The sequence below is a fragment of the Amphibalanus amphitrite genome, unplaced genomic scaffold (genome assembly GCF_019059575.1).
Source record: "Amphibalanus amphitrite isolate SeventyFive unplaced genomic scaffold, NRLGWU_Aamphi_draft 000048F_arrow, whole genome shotgun sequence".
Lineage (NCBI taxonomy): Eukaryota > Metazoa > Arthropoda > Thecostraca > Balanomorpha > Balanidae > Amphibalanus > Amphibalanus amphitrite.
In genome coordinates, this window is record NW_024881544.1 from 1,328,245 (window position 1) to 1,351,645 (window position 23,401).

Consider the following 23,401-nt stretch of genomic DNA (forward strand, 5'->3'; position numbering starts at 1 on the left):
TATCCGTCTCCAGACACAGGGATCCCGTCGATGGCCTTCTGGGCTGAGCCACTGAGGTGCGACTTCAGGACCACAAACTTCTCGATGTTGCTGTACCGGCTGTTGCTGTGGATGGATACGCCGAACAGCTCCCAGAATGAGCGCCACTTCATAAGGTCTCCGCTGAATGTGGGTATCTTCACGACGAGCGAGGATCGAAGGTCAGTATTTGAGGTCGGGTCGACTTCACGTGTGCTGTCTCGAATGGCTCCAGCCGCTCCTCCTTCGAGTCGAGCCAGGAGTCGAGACGCCATGAAGACCTCCTCCTCTATCATGTCGGTATGTTGAGTCTCGTCTGGGTTGCCGTCTTTGTCGAGAAGGGTCTGGACTGCTTTAAGGTCGTCTCGCAATGCATTTAGTTGATGGACTTTGTAGGCAAGGTAGTCAATGTCGATGTCTTTGTGGTCCTTGGCTCGGTATGCCTTTGTGTCATTGACTAGTTTGGTGGCTTTGGTCCTCAGTTTGGTCCTTAATTTCACCTGGTCCTCCATTATTCAAAATTAAGGTGCCTCTGGGTAAGTGAAAATTTCAGCCAAAAAGGCGCATCTGGCCCGGGGAGGACTATGTTAAAATTGATGTTTAAGAGTTGAGAATCAGGCGCATAAAAAAAATGAATTAAGGACCAAAGAGATAAAATACGGTTCAGTGGCTGTATTTGGCAAAGGTGGCACAATCACACAGGTAGGTAATAGTCAGTGGGTAGGTAATGGCCGGAAATTGACGGCCCGTTGACGGCCCTAACTCCGGCGGAAGGTGGAAGCGGCTCAATATGCCACTCCACTCCAGACTGGCGGGAGGACTGGGGGAGCAGGGACCGAGAGACAGAGGCGGACAAGTGACCGATCCAGAATACCGACCACCGTCCGCCCCGCCTCCCGATCGCCTACTGCCCCCGTCCAGGCGCCGCCGGGCCGAGGTCGCCACCGATCACGTGACCGGCGCCAGGTCAGCGCGCACGCGCCCCCCGTGTCACGCCGGCCGGCTGGGCCGCGGCGAGCGGCCGGGCGGGGCAGCGTCGCCGCTCAATAACACAGCGCGGTAACATAACACGACGCGACGCAAACAAATATAACTTGGGACGATAACATAAATGCATACTTGAATACAAACTTAACACTCTCTCTCTCTCTCTCTCTCTCTCTCTCTCTCTCTCTCTCTCTCTCTCTCTCTCTCTCTCTCTCTCTCTCTCTCTCTCTCTCTCTCTCTCTCTCTCTCTCTCTCTCTCTCTCTCTCTCTCTCTCTCTATCTCTCTCTCTCTCTCTCTCTCTCTCTTTCTCGCTCTCCTCTCTGTCTATCTTTATCTGTGTGTTACATAAGATAATGCGATGCCAAGCCTGGCGACTCTGATCGGCATACCGCATCCCACCAAGTTATGGATCAGGCGGTCTCATTTTGTGAAGTCTGTGCTTATATTGGGTTAATCAAGTGACCAACACACTACTAACGTTGCATTGCAATTTTACGCTTCATTACAGTCCCTGCAAAAGCCAGGAACTGTGCTAGTTATAATCAGTTTCAGATTACGCAGGTAAGAATATACCTCAGCTGCCGTGTATTACGTCATCAGCAGGTAATCACTAACACGCTGGCAACAACTTCGTACACTGGTAGCTCGGTCAGGTGCTGTGCCGCGAACTGGTGCTAATATTGCCACCGGTAAAGTCGCACTTTATCAGCTGACACATAGGGAACTACCCAGCAACTTGACCTGTCTCTTCGCCTGCCAGAACAAATTGGAGCGGCAAGCTCTCCGCGACTGAATTAAACACTACCCACACAAACTGTAAGCAATACCTACTCGCCAAAAGAATTTAAGACAATGCCCATCCATAAATGGCTCACTGAAAAATAATACGAATTTGTCAGCGGAACAGCACGTGTTAGGACACGTGTGAGGGAGGCTCTTGATGAGCATATTAATATTTGCAAGCGTTGCTGAGGCTCATTATAAATCGCCAGTGGAAACCGGACAGACAAAAAAAAAGATAGATAAGATAAAATAAAAGCCGTAGCTTCAATTAGGTATATATAGCTATATCCGTTGATACGTCCACCGTATACGACCACTGCTGTTTCCACATATGTAGCTATCGATGTCTTGAGGCCTGATTGCTGAATGCTCGTCAACCGACCAGCAGCGTCGGCAGTGTGCGCGAGGGTCATGAATAGATCAACCAACGCTGCGATGCAATATTGTTTACCAGCTGAGTTTGCCGATTGCGTTAGCTGCCACGGGGAAGGACAATGGAATCCCTCACTGAGGTATGAATTCTCAAGTTAGGTATAATCGTACGGCTGAGATAAAATGGACGAGCGCCGATATTATTTTTGTTTTACGGTATCACCATCATATCATACGTTTATTTGAAAAGCTAAAAAGCTGAAACTGGGAAAGTTTAGGAGGCAGTTTTTGGTTACTCGCAGATGTGCGGACATTGTTTTTACCATTTGGGCTGCTGATTGTTTGGTTATTCTATCTGCTAACAGACCCAAGCTCGTAGACCTTGTTGTATGTCTGAAGGCTTCTGTCTATCGGATAATATTTTTTTGGGGGGGGGGGGGTGGGGGGGGCTGGCCGTCACAGCTACCAGGTGACGACCGTCTTATTTCTCGTGACCCATCCCACGATTTCGTTCTACGGCATTTTTGCGTGTCATGACTATAGGAAACTTGTCCGCTCGATTAAGGTTGAGACGAGCCATTCCATTTGGAGTCCTGACAGTGCACCTATGTGTCATGAGTTTGTGCAGCACAGAACGTTAGTCTGATCCTTCTTTCATCACTAGGTGTCTAAGGAATTCGTTTCAACCCGATGTTTGTTTTATTCATACCAATGAATAACATTTGCAATGACATGACATGAAATTAGATTACCAACAATATAAGAACACTCAATAACAATAAGGTACACAATAACATATGATAATTGATGCACATTTCCCTCAACTACGATTAGGTATCATTTAACGATTTTTCAGTCTGATGCGAGTATGTGTGCATCAGCAAGAGTATTCAATGCCATCTTCTAAGTCAGTCTGCAAAGACAGAAGTACAATGTTGACTACTCAAATGTAAATGTTTCATGCAAGTACCGACAGCAATAAATCTGGTTGGCAATGCCGCTGGACAGTCGATAAGGCAGAGCCTGCTGCATATCAATATTGAAGACCCGTGAGTGCATTTTCATCGACAGGCTGATAAGCACTTAGGCAGTAGGCACGTAGGCTGATAGGCAGTTAGGGAGCGGGGTCAGCACACCGCGGCATCGTCCGCCCATGTCACGAGCAGCTGAGGTTACGTTCGGGGTAGGCAGGCGATATGCAGCTCCAGCCTAGGGCTCTGCCCCTCCAGTTTCCGAGCGCATCTTCCAATGCTGTCGAAAGAAAAACATCCGTCAGCGCACGGGTCCGTCCCAGTTCTCAGAGTGAACACTGACGGCGGGACGATGACGGTTGGATAGGGCAGTGGCACATATTTCGTCAGGGAAGCGGGTCACATGAGAAGCCGAGGACGATGGCGCCTTTGATTGCGGTCTCCAAGCTAAATGTGCACGTGTGCACGTGTGCGGTCTCCGAAGTCCAAACTAACGCCGTCTAGTTAGGTCTACATATTATATCCGTGTACCGGAAATTCATTGAAATTCATTGGCTTTCATCTGCGCGTTTGAGAGATAAGGGGGGACGTACAGGGACAATCCACGAATATGCCTGTTAGCGAGCAAATAGGCATTTTTGATATCTTCGCAAAGACGGCCGGCGCTCGGAGCGCAGCGGTCGGTCCGCCGCGCCACGCCGCTCACATATGTGTCATCTGGCCCCTGCCCTGGTTCTCATGCCCACGTGTTGTGCGTACCACGAGGGCTGAGACGGGTCGGGGGCCTGAGAGTCTTCGACGGGACTCCACCGGTGCGCGACGGCCCGGTGCACGACGTGGCCGACGTGGCCTTACGTACGACGCGGCCGACGTAGCCCTACGAGAACGATTCAGTGAACCGCATTTGTGACCGCCGTATTTGTGCATTTTAACCGTTTCCGTTTCAATCAAGAATAGACTTTTTCATATATGAACAATAACTTTATGGTCCTCCGGGTAATGACAGAGAACGAGTACTCGAACGGGTGAACTGAACGATTCTCGCGAACATTCTGGTCCTCCGGGCCGGATCTCAGTGAACTAGTGTGCGAATGGATTTACAGTGACGACGCGGTAGTGTGAATTGTGAGTGCAATGTCTGACAAACGGTCACGACACGACAGTGATGCAAAATCGCATCAAGGTCGCCGGAGCTCATATCACACGAGGAGTGAGGCGAGCTTCAGTACGGCGTCCTCCGGCCTCAGTGAAGCCCGCCGCCGAGCTGCGCTAAGCAAGCTCCAGGCGGAACAGGTCCAGCGCGCCGCCGCCGCCAAGGCTGAGCTGGCCCGGCGTCAGGCGGAGGCGCAGGCAGAGCAGTCCCGGCAGCAGGCGGAGCAGGCGGAGGCGCAGGCAGCACTAGAAGCCCAGGCGGCGAAGGATGAAGCAGAATGCCGCCAGCTGGAGTTGGAGCTGCTGGAGCAGGAGGAGCTAGGTTCGCAGCTCGCTCGTTCTTATGCTGCACCATCCGTCGCCGGTCTCCCGGTGGTTGCAACAGAGCCACCGGCGCAGGTATGCGTGTCTCGACAGACGGACGAGTCGGTCACGCGCACCCGACAGTGGCTGACTCAGTCTCAGCTACACGTGCCACCAGTGGATACGGCTCCCGTCAGCGCTGTGCCTCCACCTGCAATGCGTCTGCAGCGCCCGTCCAGTGACGACACACGAGCGGTCCCGCATCTGCCGCGCATCACACTGGAGAAGTTCGGAGGCTCTGCCATCGAGTGGCCGCGGTGGATAGCCCTCTTCAAAGCGCTGGTACACGACCGCGCCGACCTCACCGACGTAGAACGGCTGACCTATCTGCAGACTCACCTGACGGGGCCGGCGAGAGAGTCTGTGCGGGGCATGCTCTGCGACGCCAGTCTATATAGCACTGCCCTGGGTGAGCTGGAACGAGAGTTTGGTGACCCGTCCCGTGTGATACACGCCACGATGAAAAGACTGCTCACAGCGCGGCCAGTTAAAGACGGTGACCTGTCAGCGCTCACAGAGCTGTCCCGTGAGCTCCACACCGCGGTGAGCGTCTTACAGTGTTTACACTACGATCACGACCTTGCCGCCGCCACGAACGTCACCACTGTGACTGGGAAGCTACCAGCCTCCCTCGCCTGGAGGTGGGGCGAGCACATGGTGGAAAACGGCATCACTCGTCCGACGCTCGTCGATCTCGACGAATGGCTTCGCCGTCATGTGTCAGCTGGTCGGTTGGCCTTGAACGTGACCACCAAGCAGCTGCCGAAGGTCGAGGCTAATGACGCTGAGTGCCGCCCGAGACGCGTGTTTACCACCACGTCGGCGCGGCCCACGCCGGCGGCTGTAAAGCGGGAGAGGACAGCTGCCATAAAGTCATCAGCGGACGGACACAGTGACTGGTGTACCATGTGTCAGCAAACACACGAGCTCCAGCACTGTGACGAATTTCTCGCGCTGACTGTAAGTGAGAAGGCAGAGTTCGTCGGCAGAAACGGACTGTGCTTTAACTGCCTAGGTCGTGGTCACATCAGCGCTACGTGTCCCAGTGATGCACGATGTGACGCGGAGCACTGCGGCAGGCGTCATCACGCGCTGTTACACAATGGAGGACGAGTGTTTCCGCGGCGTGATTCCGATGATAGTACGCCGTCATCTGCCAAACATGTCGGCACTGCATCGGCCGAGCCTCGCAGTGATGTTCTCCTGCAGGTGGTGCCGATCACCGTTAATGGTCCGGCAGGTAGCCGCACCACGAACGCACTCTTCGACCTGGGCAGTCAGGTCACACTGATCACCGACGACCTGTGTGACCGGCTCGGCATCTCGGGGCCCACCGACAAATTGGTGCTGAGTACGCTGAGTGGGACCCAAACGACGACGTCACGACGCGTATCCTTCGCCGTCGAGGCTGTGGGCGGCGACGGCAGGGCACACCGTATACGAAACGCCCAAACGACGCCGACGTTAAACGTGTCAGCCAAGGCCATGGACTGCACAGTGGCAAAGGAGAAATGGCCGCACCTGGACGACCTGGATCTCCCCAGCGCCACCCACGGCCCAGTGGAGGTGCTCCTGGGAACCGACGTCATCGAACTTATTGTGCCGCGGGAAGTGATCGAGGGACCGACGGGAACGCTGTGCGCCGTAAGGACGCTGTTGGGATGGACGGTGACCGGGCGGGCGTCGGAACGCTCGGTGCTCGATGGTGAACACGTTGTCAATCACGTTCGTGTCAGCGATAAAACGAGTGCAGTCGCTGACCTTCACACCCAGGAATCATCAGAGACGACCCAGTGGTGTCACGCAGCCGAGCCGCCGGGCCCGGCCGACATCTTCAGCAGAGGCGACCCGGGGACGGACCTCGCCCCCGGCGGACCGTGGATACGAGGTCCAGCTGCGCGGTCCGGCCCGGCCGCCCCCTCCGGCGACGAGACGAGGGTGACGGCGTGCGTCACCGAGCGAGCGGAGCCGGTCGTAAACGGCAGTGACTTTTCGTCCTGCCTCATGGACTCCGGCGGCCTGCTCAGAGTCGGTGGCCGTCGCTGGAAGCGGAAGAACACGCAGCCGCAGGATCGCTCCTGGCGACGCCGGCGGCGAGAGTGTCTCCCCGCGCACGCCGACCGCACACTGCATGTCGATCATGGACACGACCGAGGTCAGGGTCGACGAACCAGTGCGGCTGACCGACGGAGACGTACCGCGTGGACATCGGCCGATGGGACGAGCGGAGTGTATGACCCCGGTGTAGGCGGTCGTATCCGCGCCGTGGATGCGACGACTGCCACCGGCCAATACAGGCGGCCTGTCAACCGCCTTTGCCGCCTCGAGTGCGACGGTGACGGACAGTATTGATGGGATAATATGCGCGCGCGTGGGACGACTGAAGTGAGTCGTTTACGACCCTGCCGTGCCGCCGGCGAGCAGTGTCGAGATCTGGACATCTATTAGTGTTTCCTGCCCTCGTCATTCGCGGTGTAAGCGTGTCTGTGTGTGTGTGCGTGTGAGAGTGAGCCGCTCACTCTGTCCGCGGTCAATGGTCATTTGTGTTTAGTGTTCAGCCATTAGCTATCAACTGTGAGCCGTGTGACGATGCTACGCGTTCACTGTGACAGTGTCCCTCCCGGCCCACTTGGCCGGTCGGTCTACGAATGAGCTAGTTTACGACCTTAGAGTGCGCAGTGTTAGATTAGTCTATGGTACCACGCCCATGTTAGCGCTAGTTTCTGTTCGCGTCCGCTCCGTTCGGTAATGCAATGTGTGTTATGTGTTGTACGCTGGGTGCTGGGTGTTTGTGTGTCGGCAATGTGACGGCACTGTCACTGCCGCCAGTGCCTCTCGAGCGAGTGTTCGTAGTTAACGACCTGCGTCAGTGCGTGACAACGGTGACAGTGACCGGCGGCCGGGACCGCGCCGTCGTATAGTTTTACGACTGGGCGCGTGATTGTTGTCAGGAATGACCTCCGCCCCGGCCAGACTCTGTAGTGCGTAATGCGTATTGTATGTGAGTGTATGTATATCGCGCATGTTGAACGGATCGTTACGAGTGTGTGCGTGCGTACGGGACGCTTGAACGATTGCTCGCTAGTTGTTGGATTTTCCGCGGATGATCGCGAAAAACCGGGCCGGCTATGTTAGCGAGCAAATAGGCATTTTTGATATCTTCGCAAAGACGGCCGGCGCTCGGAGCGCAGCGGTCGGTCCGCCGCGCCACGCCGCTCACATATGTGTCATCTGGCCCCTGCCCTGGTTCTCATGCCCACGTGTTGTGCGTACCACGAGGGCTGAGACGGGTCGGGGGCCTGAGAGTCTTCGACGGGACTCCACCGGTGCGCGACGGCCCGGTGCACGACGTGGCCGACGTGGCCTTACGTACGACGCGGCCGACGTGGCCCTACGAGAACGATTCAGTGAACCGCATTTGTGACCGCCGTATTTGTGCATTTTAACCGTTTCCGTTTCAATCAAGAATAGACTTTTTCATATATGAACAATAACTTTATGGTCCTCCGGGTAATGACAGAGAACGAGTACTCGAACGGGTGAACTGAACGATTCTCGCGAACAATGCCTATAGTTCTGCACCTGCGCTTGTACTGCACTATTTCTGTATTTACATAGGCCGGGTTCCCACATCGACCGTTCAACATCGTAAAGTGCCGAACAACGGGAGAAAACGGGCGGGATCGTTAGCTTAGCGACTCTTCTGAAAAAATAGGGAAATGGGAGTGGATATTGGATATGCTGTTACTTATCATGTTATCATATTCTCTCTGATATCAGGCTTTGGGCCCACTCCGTTTTTAATTGATCAACGAACTTAGTTTAAACGATTTAAACACTATCTATATTGATTCTCGCCAATAGCTTTTTTCTTCATGGATCAATGATGCAAACAACCACAGTGTCCACAGTCACTGGCTGTAGAGCTAAAGGGTCGACAGGATAAGCTCATCATGCATCGAATTCAGTGCGCTGTGCAGCATCCTGTCATCTACTCGTATCCATTCTCTAGTTCTTCAGGTTATGAGAATTGGAGAAACCTATGCTTGACTATCTTCGACTTTATGGCATATCTTGATCGGATCATGGTCATTGATAATGGTCCGTCGGATAGCAGCAGTAACTGCTCGTTGCATTCTTGGCATCGTTTACAATTCCAGTCATGACATTGGGTAGTCCTAATGAATGTGAAATTGCATAGGGTGGAGAAAAAAGCTGCCTACAGCTATCCGACATCACGACTCGAGGGGGTCCATCATGACTCCCATCAGTGATAATTACTCATCAGTCTGTCTAGCTGGATCATGCTACCAAGGAGTGCCTTCGGCGAGGTTTGCCTCAGCCTGTCCTGACGATAGAGACGAACCTTCGTCGGACTCCCAACACCCAGTCAGAGGGCTCAGAGCCTCACGTAACCAGCGTCATCCAGCGAACTAACAGTTCCTCGGCACCGTCTGCAGAGGGCGCTGGCTTCGGACACCAGTGAAGAAAGGCTGATCGAGCGTGAGGGGATAGCGGGCAACAACAGGCCCTGCAGCCGGCTGGTGGTAGCAGTACAACAGCTCTACACGACTGAATATACGCTAGCGTGAAGGCTGAAGGACTAATCACGGACCTGCTGTCCTCCCTACTCCCTAGTCCCTATAATATCTGAAAACGTTAAGCAATTGTGAACCTTCATTTTTTTTAGCTAAGTTTCGAATATTTTTGAAGGTGACTTTAATGTTCAGGGCAAGCTTGAATTGTCATACTACGAAATGAACAATAGGTAGGTACCCTGCAATACAAACGGAGAAAGGGACAGTTTTGTCGCGGCATTAATGACAGAAGGTAAGGCAATCGCATACCACGTATAGTCGGTCAAATATGTATCTTTCCCGGCCGCCAAGTGGCGCTACGGTCTGGATTCGATAGTTGGCTGAGCCCACACCCCAGCTGCCCTGGCGGCTCGGCGGCCCTGTGACGTCACGCGCGGGGGGCGGAGCTACACAGCGGCCGGCTGGAGAGTGACCGCAGACCAGCACTGGACGGCCTCGCCGCCGGGTGCTCCGGCGGGTCTGGCCGGGAGAGGCGAGCAAGCGGATGCGTTAGGAATCTAACGAATGTGAGGGCAGCGCGATGGTCTAATGATGGCTGTGCTTTCATGCGCCGTGTAAATTGTAGACTGAGTGCTATGAGCTATCAAAGGATTATCTGGTGTTTCAACAGGGGTCGCTGACCTAAAAATTAAGATGGTTGCTCTTGATACGATTGAATGCTTGGTGATATGATGATTAGCGCAAGAGAAATATTTAATCGAATTATGACCGGTTATTTTTTGATAAAGCAAAAACTTTTTTTTTTTTGGCATTAACGGGAAAGCGTTAAGCCATATCTACTGAAAATCTTAACCTGCGCCGGGCCGGGGGGGGGGGGCGATTTGCGCCCCCCCCCAGGTTTTTCGCAGATAGCCGAAAAACGGCGGCGTGCAGCGCCACCAAATTTTGCATACCTGTTTTTCCATCTATTGCGCATACTGTGTGCGAATTTTGACCTTATATGACTTAAGGTCAGGTCAACAGGTCGGTTTGAGTGACCTAACGTCACAAAAAGTTTGAACTTGCACCAAAGCTACAACTGTTGACCGATCGATATGAAACTTTCAGGAGTTAGTAAGGGTGACAATATCCACAAAATGTATGTCTCGGATTTTTTTATCTATGACCTGAGGTCAGGTCAATCTCACAACCTCCCCATTATAAGTCAATGGGATAAATTTCAACTTCATCTGAATGCCACCCGATCCACACAATATATTCAGGATCATGGTGTTGCAGGTCCCTGGTGGTCATTCTACCGAAAGATGTCACCGGTGACCTTTGGAAGGTGTCGCTAGGTCATCCGAGGTCACCTGAGGTCACCAGCGGGGGTTTTCTGCAATAACTTTTGAGTGAATAGAAATAGAGACTCTGTTCGACGTTTATCATGTTTGTCTGATCAATGCGGATCGAATGATATGCAACATGACCTATTTCAGTCAGGTCATGACCTTGACCTTAGGTCAAATTTTCAACTTGACCTTTCGAGGTCACATGATATAGCTTTCGATGCGCTTTGACAAGCTAAGAACGATGACGTTCGAATCGATCCTTTATCTTGTCTGGATCAAAAGCTATTTAAGAAAAAGTATCAGAAGTAAAAACGTTTTTTATCGCTCTTTCGAACGCCGCCTACCGCTTGTCTCTACGACGCTCAGGAGTCGAGTTAGACGGGGGGGGGGGGGGCGTAAAACCGCCCCCTCCTAAAACAACCTCCTAAACCAACCCTCCTAAAGATTTCTGCAACCGTTCTACCCTCATCACTCAACTGAATAATTCTCCCCTTTTCAAAAACGGTGCAGTGATACGGCATCTCAAACCTAGAGCGACTACACTCAAGTTCAAGCTAACGGTCTCCACTCTCCAATTCATATACCTATCGAAACCTTTCCGCGACCCGGTGCTGTGGCTCAATCAGTGGGCCAGCTGGCCGCAGACCATACCCGCAGGGCATGAACCTTTGACCATATTAGGTCAACGCGCCGTGGCCCCAGCCCGCTCGCCAGGTCCGCGCTCATTGGCCGACGCGGCAACCGCACAACCTGTCCCCTCCCCTCCGTAGTACTCGCAGCGGCCGGCGGATTCAGCCAAGTTACCGACCTGCCCAGCTTGGGGAGGGCCGGCCGGGAAAGATACATATTTGACCGACTATACATATAACAGTGTAAGTTACCGGGTGTAAAGTCAGATCCACACGGACGGTGTATGTATATGAGGGAGGGCAGGTTGTCCGTACCGAATGGGCGCTGTTACGTACCGAATGAGTGGCGTTGCGTACTGAATGAGTACTGTTACGTACCGAGTGAGTGGTGTTACGTACCGGGTGAGCGGTCGGATCGACGCGGTCGTTGTAAATGAGGGCCGGCAGGTTGTCCATCGGAGAGGCGATGATCTCGTGAAGGCCGAACTTGATTTCGTCCTTGATACCGGCACCGTACTTGGACAGAGGCTTCTGCTTCTTCCCTGACTTTTTCTTGTTTTTCCTCTGTAATCATCATTACCCGACGTTCATATATGCAAGTGAGTTTCTGAGCATTATCTCATTACCACCAAACTGAAAATTTTCCAGCTCGTATTTTACTGCTCAAAGTTTTATATGTGATACAGCGTTTGATTCATAATTCGGTAAATATGGTATGGAGGTGATGCTTTGTTACTTACGTTCTTTATTGCTTCAAACAGATCTTTCACGTCGCCGAGGTTATCCAGAGGGGCATCAACGACGTGGTAGATGCCATCTTTTGCCTCGTCCCAGACGTGCTCCAGATAGTTCTCTAGGATCGTCATCACCTGTGGGACAAAATGCAGGGTCTTCAATTACCAGCTGGTAGATTTTTTTTGCTGATTTTAGTTATAGAAAATGGGGGTCAAATATAGCCTGAAAACACTGTGACAGTTTTGTGATTTTATAAATACTTAACTGATACAATGAAGCTCAAAATACGACCAGTCTTATTGCAATCGCTAGCATTTCTGTGGATTTTTTTGTAGTCAATACAACAAACGGTGCCGTTACGAAAGATGAATTTAACCTTCGCCCCAGTGGGGGGGGGGCATATGTTACCACCCTTTCGCGTTTTTTGCGTATGAATAAAAAACCGCGCCGCGTAGCGCTGCGCCGCTTGGGGTAGCTTTTGGTACATCAATTTTGGACAATGTGTGAAATTTTTGACCCCAGGTCATGTCAGGTCAGGTCACCAGGTCAAGTTAACTGACCAAGCATAAAAAAGTTTGCAATCATGCCCAGCCTGCAGTGTTTGTCAGAAAGATTTTAAACTTGGTGGATTGCATGATGCATGATGACAATTTGTATATCTCGGATTTTGTATATCCGTGACCTAAGGTCAGGTCAGTGGCGTGACCTTTCCATTACAAGTCAATGGAGAAAAATGAAAATGCCTCTAGATCCGTGTGTACGCATAGGAACAGTCCAAATATTTCAGAATCACAATGATTTGGACCACCCGTGATGACCAGGGTGTTATTTTTGCTGATAGCCTCTAGAAAGGTCATCCGAGGTCATTTGAGGCTACAAACAGATTTTTGCCAATAACACGCGATTGGAAAGAGATAGCACGCTGGGGATGGTCTCATTGTGTTTGTCTTGCCGAGACGCATCGACTGATATGCAACATGACTTTTCCGGTCAGGTCATGACCTTGACCTGAGGTCAAATTTTCAAGTTGACCTTTCAAGGTCAAATTATAGTTCATTCGACGCGTCTCGGCGAGAGGAGCACGATTCTGGCAATAGAAATGTCGTGGCTTTTTGTTGTCGAAAGTTATTGTCAAAAAACACTTTTCGTAAAAACAGCTATTTTTGGAGTTTTTGCCCTCTGGAGGCTAAACCCGTGACCTGAGGTCAATTTTGATAATGACCTTTTCAAAAGAAGAGTTCAAGAGCTATCGATTGCTTTTCCATGCGTTTTTCTAGCTACCATAGTTCCTGAGATAACGGCATGTTTTCTGAAAAACATAATGACCATTGGCAAATTTTGACCTTTGATGACCTCTGGTGACCCCAATATTGCTCTAAGATGAAAAATGACTGAAATACTTTCAAACCTACGCATTGAGAGCTATCGACTGCTTTTTACCGCGTCTTTCTAGCCCTCTTAGTTTTTGAGTTAGAGGTGGGTGGTAACATATGCCCCCCCTCACTAGGGCGAAGTTGGCGGAGACCGCCACTGGGGCGCGGGTTAAATACAATATCAATATAGAACTTAATTTGGAAACATTTTATTGGAACGTTTGATAAATAACTTAACCCTATTAGTGGCAGGGGGGTTGTTTTCATCCACCCCTCAGGTTTTTCGGGAATATCTCCGAAACCGCTGAAGCTACGATGCTGAAATTTTCTGACTTTTCCTGAAACTAAATTGGGCACATTCCCTGAAAATTTCAAGTTCATAACTTTACCAGGGGCGGCTCCAGAGCACTGGGAATTGGGGGGTCCTATTCGTGAAGCGAGTCATTTGGGCGAAGATCACGATGCTGATGTATTATAACTGTATGCACCAGTTTTACGAACAGTGAATGAAAGGTGAATGAATGAAAGGTGAACAGTGAATGTGATAACATATACAAAGTTATTGTGCATCCTCTTTTGACACGTTTTTGCTATAATAGGCGGATCCAGGCGTCCAAAAAGGGGGGGTTATGGTTTACCTCCCAACATAGGTGCCCTGACACCGCCTATGCATGACCGATACAATTGTAGTCGTTCTCTCATAAGAAAATTGTAACATAACCCGGCAGTTGCTGGCCGCTGGGGTATTTCGCCACCCACCGTTTGCTGGGGGGGGGGGGGCGTTAAACGCCCCCAGCCGATAACTCGAGAACCAATAGGCGCAGCGAAACGCACGAGGCGGCAAACGAAAGAGCGCGACGAGACGCTTCAGATGAGTACTTTAAAGTTGAATTTTGAGGTCACAGGTCGGGTCAAGGTCAGGTCAAACACCTGAAATCGGGCTTTCAGTAGCATGGACTTCAGGACTTCGCAATGGGCGCCTCTCGCCATAAACTCTGTCAAAACGGTGCACAATCCATCTTATAAGGCCTACAAGAGTGTCAGCTCCATGTAAGGGTCAGTCAAGCATAGGTCAGGGTCAAGCTCAGGTCAACCGGGTAGGCACATATCCCCGAAAATCAAAACTGATATTCGCAGCCTGTGGCACATGTTTTATTGGTAATTTGGGGCGTAGAACACGATGGTGACATTCATTTTATCATATGTGTACGTGTTTGGCTCAAAAAGTTCAATTTAAGAAATTCATGTATCATGGTCGTGAAGTAGTCACGAAAAATTGCCAAGATTCAGTTCAAGATTATGAAAAATGCGGAGCGATAATCAATACTCGAAGATAGCCATTTGATTGACCATGGTATTGGCAGTCTAATGGCGTTTACGTCATGTCTGTATGTCTATTCTGTGATTTTATATGATTTTTTGAACATATGCCGTTTTTGGTCGAAAACTCAGAAATCATGACGTAACTAAAACCTCGATATCTCAAAAAATTTTCCGACCGATTTTTTTGAAACCTTGTCACAATAAACGTCAATCAATTCCCTACAGGCACCAAAAATTTGGCGCGCCTGCGGCGCGCCGTTTTTATGCTATGGCCCGGCGAAAAAAGTGGGGGCGTTTAACGCCCCCCCCCCCCCCCAGCAACTCGCGGGATAACAAGACCATTGCCACCCTTTTTAGAAACAGTACCAACAAAAACCTTATTTACTAATTACTATACTTTTTGTGTACCCCCAATATCAATGATCTGTATCCGCCTATGATTTTTGAAAATGCATATTTTTAGGATCCATGTGAATTCCTGGTTCATTCTCTATCGATCGGCAAAAGTTGCGTTAAGATAGCCAGGAGCCTGCCACTAATAGGGTTAACGTTCTCGCGCATACAGGGAGTAATTTACTCTGCAGAGCGCTTGGTATCAAAATCATCGTATTCAAATATAAACATATTCTATAAATTGGTGCCTTCAGATATGACGCATTTTACGTGAATGCAAAATCGCACACTTCCTTACCGTGTTGAGTATTGCTTTTTGAAGTTTACTTCCATGGTGCTTGCTGTTCTTGCCGCCATGGTGATGGTGTTTACTGGAAGCGGTCTAAACAGAAAATATATATTAGTCGACATTCAGCCTCATTCATGGGAACGATTCGAATAAACTAGGAAATGCATATCTTTATTCGTTATTTCTGAGGTCTTCATAAGATGTAGTTTGTTTCCGAACATGTATGAAAAATGGAATCTACATACTTATTACTTAATTGCGTTATGTCTATGTAGAGGCATGGGACAATTACGAACATTCAGTTCGAGGTGCACAATGATCTCACAACACACTGTTTAGATGTTCACAGTTCACGGCTCATTCGGCTACCGAGACTCTGTCTTATTTGTCTGTTCTTCAAGTGTCCTTATTTATCGCCTTACGCAGGATGTGCTGTGACATCTTAGCATGTCTGAATTCCCAAAGGACAGGGGTCTGTCAATAGACCGACCGTGTACAGACTATTGTGCCGTCTCTTAGTAGTCCCTTCGAGGAAAATCAAGCGTTCAAAGAGAACGGTGGCATTATTCGGAACACGTCTCAGCAGAGGAGAGCATTCACTCAATCAAGGCGCTGGAGCCTGTTCCAATATTGGACTCACGATGAATAGCTGCTGGCTGGAGGAATGGTTTGTTTTCGCAAGTTTGTATGGGTATCTCAACCTATTGTCGCTCTTCTCTGTAATGTCCGGTTTAAGGCAAAGAAAACTGATTGGCAAGCCTTTTGTTATTGGGTTCAAGCACTTCTTTTTATAGCATCCTTATTCCTACAAAAGAGAAGACTGCAACCAAACGAGAAAAAAATATCAAGATCTCGACATCTCAGCAATTTCGCCTTGTTTGTGTTGCTTTGAGCTGAGGAAATCGCATTATTTTACTTTTTTGGTTAACCCTCGCCGGCCGAGGGGGGGGGGGCGGGTGCCGCCCCCCCCCATAGGTTTTTTTCGCGATAGCTCCGAACACGCTGGCGATAGAGAGCTGAAACTTAGCAGACCTGACCTTTGATTCAAGCCGGATCTTTTAACACTACCCGCATTTTTGAATCAGGTCAGGTCACTGACCTATGACGTCATAAGTGAACCTCTGCACGGTCTTCAGATGTCGCAACTTCGCAACGCCCTCACTGCCAGAGGAGATGTCACAGGGAAATGAAACTTGCAGGATCTAGTATCCATTATGAGTCTCACAACTTGTATATCTCGGATTTTTCCTAAAAGTTATATGAGGCCAGGTCATTTTCGTGACCTCACAATTATAAGTCAATGGGGAAAAATGAAAACTGCTATTCTGGAGCCGGGAACGATCTCCAACTATCTCAAGCACACAGAATCGTGATTTGATGCACTCCTTGCAAGATAAGATGCGTCACTTTTGCAATGTTGACATTGCGTGACGTCATTTATGACGTCATCAAGGTCATATTAGTTTTTCGTCAATAACTCTTGATAAAATTGAGCTAGCGAGTCGGGAAAGCCACCAATGGACTCAGGAAGACCGGCCGAATCGAATGATAGGCGACATGACCTCTTTTGACTAACTTCGTGACCTGGGGCTGCTGACCTGACCTTGACCTGAGGTCAACACCCCAAGTTGACCTGACCCGGACAAAAAGTATATCATTCGACGCGCCTGAGCGAGGCGAACACGATGCTGCCAAAATCGCGGCTCTGCGCCCGTTTTTTGCGAAGTTATTCATCAAAAACTGAACCGTACCTTGGGGCACTTGACCTGACCTCAGAGGTCACCGGTTGACCTAGGACCTTAAAATCGGGTACTAATCTCTGCGTCTCGTAACGGCGCACACGCTCGTTTTTTCCCACGACGCGCTAGCTCCACCAGGGGCGAAACGGCGAGGGGGGGGGGGTCGTACCCGCCCCCCCCCCTCGGCCGGCGCGTATGTAGAAAACCAATAGGTCCGGCGAGGGTTAATACTTTCTATGAGATTAGTTTCATTTAACGGAGTCAGGAAATCAAGTTGACCGAAGTAAGTGCAGGCAGACAAATAAGGCAATCCACGCCGGAAACAGGTTCAGTTTACACATCCGTTTCGTTGACCTTTGTGCGCTATTCAATTAACAAAGTTTCCGAATTTTCGCTGGATTTAGCATAGTTACCTCTAAGTACCTACTTGTAGAAACATAACATAATGTTGCTTTATCCAAAAAACGATTTTCATTATAAAGCAAATTGAAAAAAATGAAGCTTACCTGGGCAAAAATGATCAAAAACACGAGTGAAAATTTCACCCAAAAACAACTTTTCCACATAATCAAAGCGATGAGCACTTTTGGGTGGCTACCGGCAGAGCTGTGTCATAATAGACGGTATGCCATCGTCGACACGTGTTTATATGATGAACAGCCAGCCACGGCCTTGCCTCCTGCAATATGCAATTCGTGCCAGCGATAAACGTAGATAGGTACTGTAGCAGCCTTGTGGGCATCCGCCTCATCCACCATTGACGCCGATCGACAACGGATAGTGGAAGCATTCGACAAACACTCAAACGATGTGCTTATTTGTTAGTCGTTTGGTGGCGGATAATGCGTGCGATATCACCTACAGTTTCACGCTCGCTCTGTTCTGTGGCAAGGTTGGCATTTGAACCGCTACCGGCTACATGCATGTGAGCGTGTGTGACTTTGGAGTGTTTGCTTTCATCGCAGCTCATGTTCCGGTCCCATTATTTCCCCATGACACCCAGTGTTTGACGAGAAGTCCCGGTGCCCTGACCAGGCGTCCCACGGAGTATGGAGGGCCTGAGAGAAACCTCCCTCCCTTTCTCCCTCCCCGTCTGCCGGTCTCGGTCGTCGCGGCCCAGCCGTGAAAACCGTGTCAGCCGCCTGGCACCTCTCACTTTCCAGGGCAGCGCAGCTGACACCAGCGCTGTATCACAGGAGGTGCCGACCGCCGCGCCCAGTATCTGACGCCGCACCAGCACTCGGAGCTCCAGCGGAGGTGGCGGGTGCCGCACCCAGCACCCGAGGACCAGCGGAACCGTCCCAGCACCCGAATACCAAGGCAGAGCCGCGCCCAGCACCCGAGTACCAACAGAGCTGGCTGGTGTAGCAAACAGTCGATCTTGTTCTGACGCTGTGAAGGAATCTCATCGCTTAAATATAACTAAGCGATGTCAATGCGAATTTAAATCGGTTACCAAAGCATGCCATTTAACCCGCGCCCTGCTGGGGGGGTGTTTGAACACCACCTTGTGGTTTTTCGCGAATATCTCAAAAACGGCGGCGCGGAGCGCCGCCGTTTTTGGTACACCTTATCATACATCAATTCCACACATGTTGTGAAAATTTCAGACCAAGGTCATTCAAGGTCAGGTCACCAGGTCACTTGAAGTGACCTCACCTCATAAAAAGTCTCAATGTCTGTCATAGCTACACCGAGTGACCGATCGCTTTGAAACTTTCAGCGATTGCTAAGAGCAATAGCATGTACAAAATGTATATCTCAGAATTTTGATATCGATGACCTAAGGTCAGGTCAATTTTGCGACCTCCCCATTTATGTCAATGGGAGAAAATTGAAATGCGCCTCTTTTGGACGAAAGACATTATAAAAACTCCCAAACACTGAATTACAAGTGGTTTAGACACACTGAACATGAAAATGGTGTCTGTGACCCCTGTTTATGCCCTGAGGTCATCTTAGGTCACGAATGGTATCTAACAGTTTTTCGCAAATAACTTTTGATAAAGGCATGCTAGAGCGATGAAAACGCCTTAGATGTGTTCAGCTCGACGATACGGATCGACTGATATGCAACATGACCCTTTCCGGTCAGGTCATGACCTTGACCTGAGGTCAAATTTTCAAGTTGACCTTTCAAGGTCAAGTTATAGTTCATTCGATGCGTCTTGACGAGAGGAACACGATACCGGTAAAAGTAAGCTCGTACAAGGCTTGGGTCAAAAGTTATTGCAGAAAAACTGTTTCCGAAAAAAATCGGCTATTTTTGCAGTTTTTGCCCCCTGCAGGCAAAACCGTTGACGTTAGGTCAAATCTGAGAAAATTGCTCAGAAAGGGCGTTAATAGGGCTATCGAATGCGCTTTTCCGCGGCGCCGTAGCTCTATTGGTTCCCGAGTTATGCGTTGGCTTCTTGGAAATTGTCGACATTCGACCTGGAAATCGGCGAAATTTTGCCTTCAATGACCTCTGGTGACCTGACCTTTGACCTGACCAAAAAATTGACCTAAGTGATTTCCTCATTATTTTTGACGCTCTTTCGAACGCCGCCTTCCGCGTATCGCTACGTGGCCCAGGAGCCGAGTTAGAAGGGGGGGGGGGTGTTCAAACACCCCCCCCAGCAGGGCGTGGAAATCCAGGACCCCCAGCCGGGCGCGGGTTAATATTCAGTGTTGTGCTCGGGCCTGTCAACATAAGATGAGACATATCTTCATTTTGACGTAATTTGTAACTTATTGATTAATTTTCTTTTCTTTGGAAGGTCATCATCAGCGAATAAACGAAACATTCCAAAACCAATGCTGTTATGATCAGGGTGTCTCAAAAAAGTGTCACAGTTTTGAACATCTCCCGTTTCGTAACCATAAGTCCTACATCATTCAAATTTTCTAGATTTAGTGGCAACGTTTTGACATTATATGTAGTAAAATTACAAGTTCCTAGGCAGAATGGTTTTTACACAAGAACAAAAAAATAAAAAAGCTCAACTTTCGTGCTGTAGGAGATGGTACGTCACAGCCTGCCGTCGATCCTGAAAAATCTGGGCCTCTTTCGCCTGATCATGAATCCAGAAACAAGCTCAGCAATGCATTTTTGAAACCTTTATAAGTAAGAACACCGTGTACAACTGCCGTATGGAGCACAGCAGCAAGCTGAAGCACAGCCACAAACATGGGCAACGATCAACACTGATTTTCAGACGACGCGAGTTTCCATGCCTCGACAGTCGACGGCTTCATCTCTGATGGCAAAATCCTCCACTCGGTTTTGTTCCGAAACACATAAAGAGAAGGAAGGATAGCTGGACAGTTTTAAAGTTCCTACTCAAACGTGCACAGCTTCTGGGTGTGCGCAATGTGGCAGTGTGTCACAAGACCTTTGCACGGTGTCAGCGACTGAAGCTTTTGACGTAAGAGTCAGGCATGGCAACGGCGCTGTTCTGAGACTAATGGGTGTTTGCAATGCCATTGTCTGTTTTGCGTGACGTTTTTGGTCCCTAATAGTTGTACCTAATTACTGACGAGCATGTTGCTGGGTGCAACAAGCGAAAGCCGGAGTCTTACCGAAATCGTCGGCAGACTGTGACGTATACCATCTCCTTAGCGCCCAAAATTGAGATTTTTTTTTATTTCTTGTTCCGGTGCAAAAACCATTTTGCTTAGGAACTTGAAATTCTGCCACACAAAACGTCATAATATTGCCACTAAATCTGGAAAATTTGAACGATGTAGGTCATGTAGTTAGGAAATGGGAGATGTTCAAAACCGTGACACTTTTTTGAGACACCCTGTACTGTCATTCCATGATCTGCAGCGCCGAGTTCCAACAAAATCCGTTCAAACCAACTTGACTACTGTACTTACAATTCTTATTTCTTGCGGTAGAGTAAGTGTTGTTAGTGTTACGCTTGCTTTCCATATGCATAATACCGAAACACATAACAGGCTAAATATAAAAAATTATCCGCAAATTTATGTACCGTACATAAATGCACAGGAAGTGCATAAACAATAATTAAGCAGTTGCCGAAATGAAACAGAATGACTTTCAGTTAAAAAATGTTTGTTTTCTGGTTATGAGCACCATAATGACTCCAAATTCTCACATTCGTTTGTGCGGATGGGATACCGCCGCACCACCTGCCAACCGGCGGTCATTGCGCCATTCTGCCACAGCCAGTGGTCATGCTCATGATGTCATGACACCGTCCTGCCACGTGGACTCGCAGTGTGGAGGTCATGACACCGTGGACTCACAGTGTGGCGGTCAATCATGACACCGTCGTGCCACAGTCAGCAGTACAGTCATGGCACCGTGGACTCCCAGTGTGGCGGTCATGACACCGTGGACTCACAGTGTGGCGGTCAATCATGACACCGTCGTGCCACAGTCAGCAGTAGTCATAACACCGTGGGCTCGTGGTGCAGTGTGGCGGTCATGACACCGTATCTTACAGCCGACACCGCCCTGCCCCATCCAACGGTTATGATAGCATGGTCTAAGCCAGCGGCGGTCATGACACCGTTGTCTCACAGCCGGCGAACATAACGCCTGCATGGTCCCACAGTTAGCGACGATCATAACACTACTCTCCCACAGTAACTGCCGGGTCATATCAGGCCCACAGCGTCTGGGCGCCAGCCGAGAAAGTGCCCCGTGGTAAGTACATACGAGGCGCACCCGGCGGGTCGCCGCCCACCGATGACCCGGCCCGCTGCTTGGGCGCACACAAAAACTGCGGGTCACCCCTGCGGCGGGCACGCGTCGCGATCTGTAACGATGTATGGCGCCGGTGGTGACGCTGAGATACGGCGAGAAAGCGCCCGCCGGCCACAGAGGGTGGGACAGAGACGGAGACGGAGACGGAGACGGAGACGGAGACGGAGACGAAGACGGAGACAAAGACGGAGACGGATACGGAGACGGAGACGGAGACAAAGACGGAGAGTCAGGATAGCGAAAGACACTAGACGGAGACGGAGGTTCAGGGTAGTGAGCGACACTAGAAGGAGACGGAGGGTCAGGGTAGTGAGCGACACTAGACGGAGACGGAAACGGAGACGGAGACGAAGGCTAGCGAACGACGCTAGACGGAGACGGAGGGTGGTGATCAGCTCTAGACGGAGATGAAGATTGGAACGGAGACGAAAACAATTTGCATCGGGCGATGATAAATACCAATAATACTCATTTTGTCGTTTCCGCTTCCGCATTGGTGTCTGGCCGACATTAAATGATAATTGGTTATTATTTAATGTTAATAATTGGTCAAGTAGGTAGCGGTTTTCACGACGGGCTATCTGGCGAATGCACCTCATTTGACCAAATCTGTACTAAATCTCTATTGCAGCAAATATCTTTATCCCGCGCCGTGCTGGTGGCCTGTGTTTTCCGTGTCGTGCTGGTGGGGGGGGGGGGGGGGGCGTTTTCACGGCCCCTCTAAATAGGCTCCTGGGTCACGTAGCGACACACGGTAAGCGAAAATTGGAAGAGCGTCAACAATAATGACGGAAACACTTCGGTCATTTTCTAGGTCAGGTCAAAGGTCAGGTCACCAGAGGTCATCAAAGGTCAAACTTAGTCTATTTCAATAATTTTGGAAATTGCCAACGGCTAACTCGGGAACCAATAGAGCTACAGCGCCGAGGAAAAGCGCATTTGATAGCCTTTTACAGACCTTTCTGGACTTTGTTCTCAGATTTGACCGCAGGTCAACGGTTTAGCCTCCAAAGGGCAAAAACTGTATAAAAAAACGTTTTCACGAAAACTGCCTTTCGGTAATAACTTTTGACTCAAAAGAGCCACGACTTACTTTTGGCAGCATCGTGTTCCTCTCGTCGAGACGCGTCGAATGAATTATTTGTTGACCTTAAAAGGTCATTTGGAAAATCTGACCTCAGGTCAAGATCATGATATGACCGGAAAGGGTCATGTTGCATATCAGTCGATCCGTATAGTCGAGCTGAACACATCTGACGTGTTTTCACCGCTCTAGCACGCCTCTATCAAAAGTTATATAAAAAACTGCTGGTGACCGTTCATGACCTGAGATGACCTCAGGGCACACAAAAGGGTCACAGGTACATTTTTCTGATTCAGTGTGTCACGTCTACCTTTGAACCGATGTTTGAGAGGGTCTTGAACGACATTCGTCCAAAAGAGGCGCATTTCAATTTTCTCCCACTGATTTATAATGGAGATATCGCAAAACTAACCTGACCTAAGGTCACAGATATAAAAAAAATCCAAGATGAACATTTTATGCATATTGTTACTCGTACCAATCACTGAAAGTTTCAAAGTGATCGTTCAGTTGGTGTAGCTATAGCGAGCCTTTGAACTTTTTCTGAGGTAAGGTCACTTAACGTGACCTGGGCCTCGTTTCATAAAGCAAGTCCGTAACTTA

General features: G+C 49.7%; 1 protein-coding gene across 1 annotated transcript; it reads right to left on the bottom strand.

Annotated features, from left to right (window-relative positions):
- Positions 1 to 2,846: 2,846 nt before the first annotated feature.
- LOC122377672 lies at positions 2,847 to 17,602 on the bottom strand. The gene is made up of 5 exons (XM_043357985.1): positions 17,504 to 17,602; positions 15,268 to 15,351; positions 11,886 to 12,014; positions 11,545 to 11,709; positions 2,847 to 3,412 (listed from the first exon to the last, which is right to left on the bottom strand). Exons 1-5 carry the CDS (start codon positions 17,561 to 17,563, stop codon positions 3,371 to 3,373), a joined length of 480 nt encoding a protein of 159 aa, XP_043213920.1. The 5' UTR covers positions 17,564 to 17,602; the 3' UTR covers positions 2,847 to 3,370.
- Between the last annotated feature and the right edge of the window lie 5,799 nt (positions 17,603 to 23,401).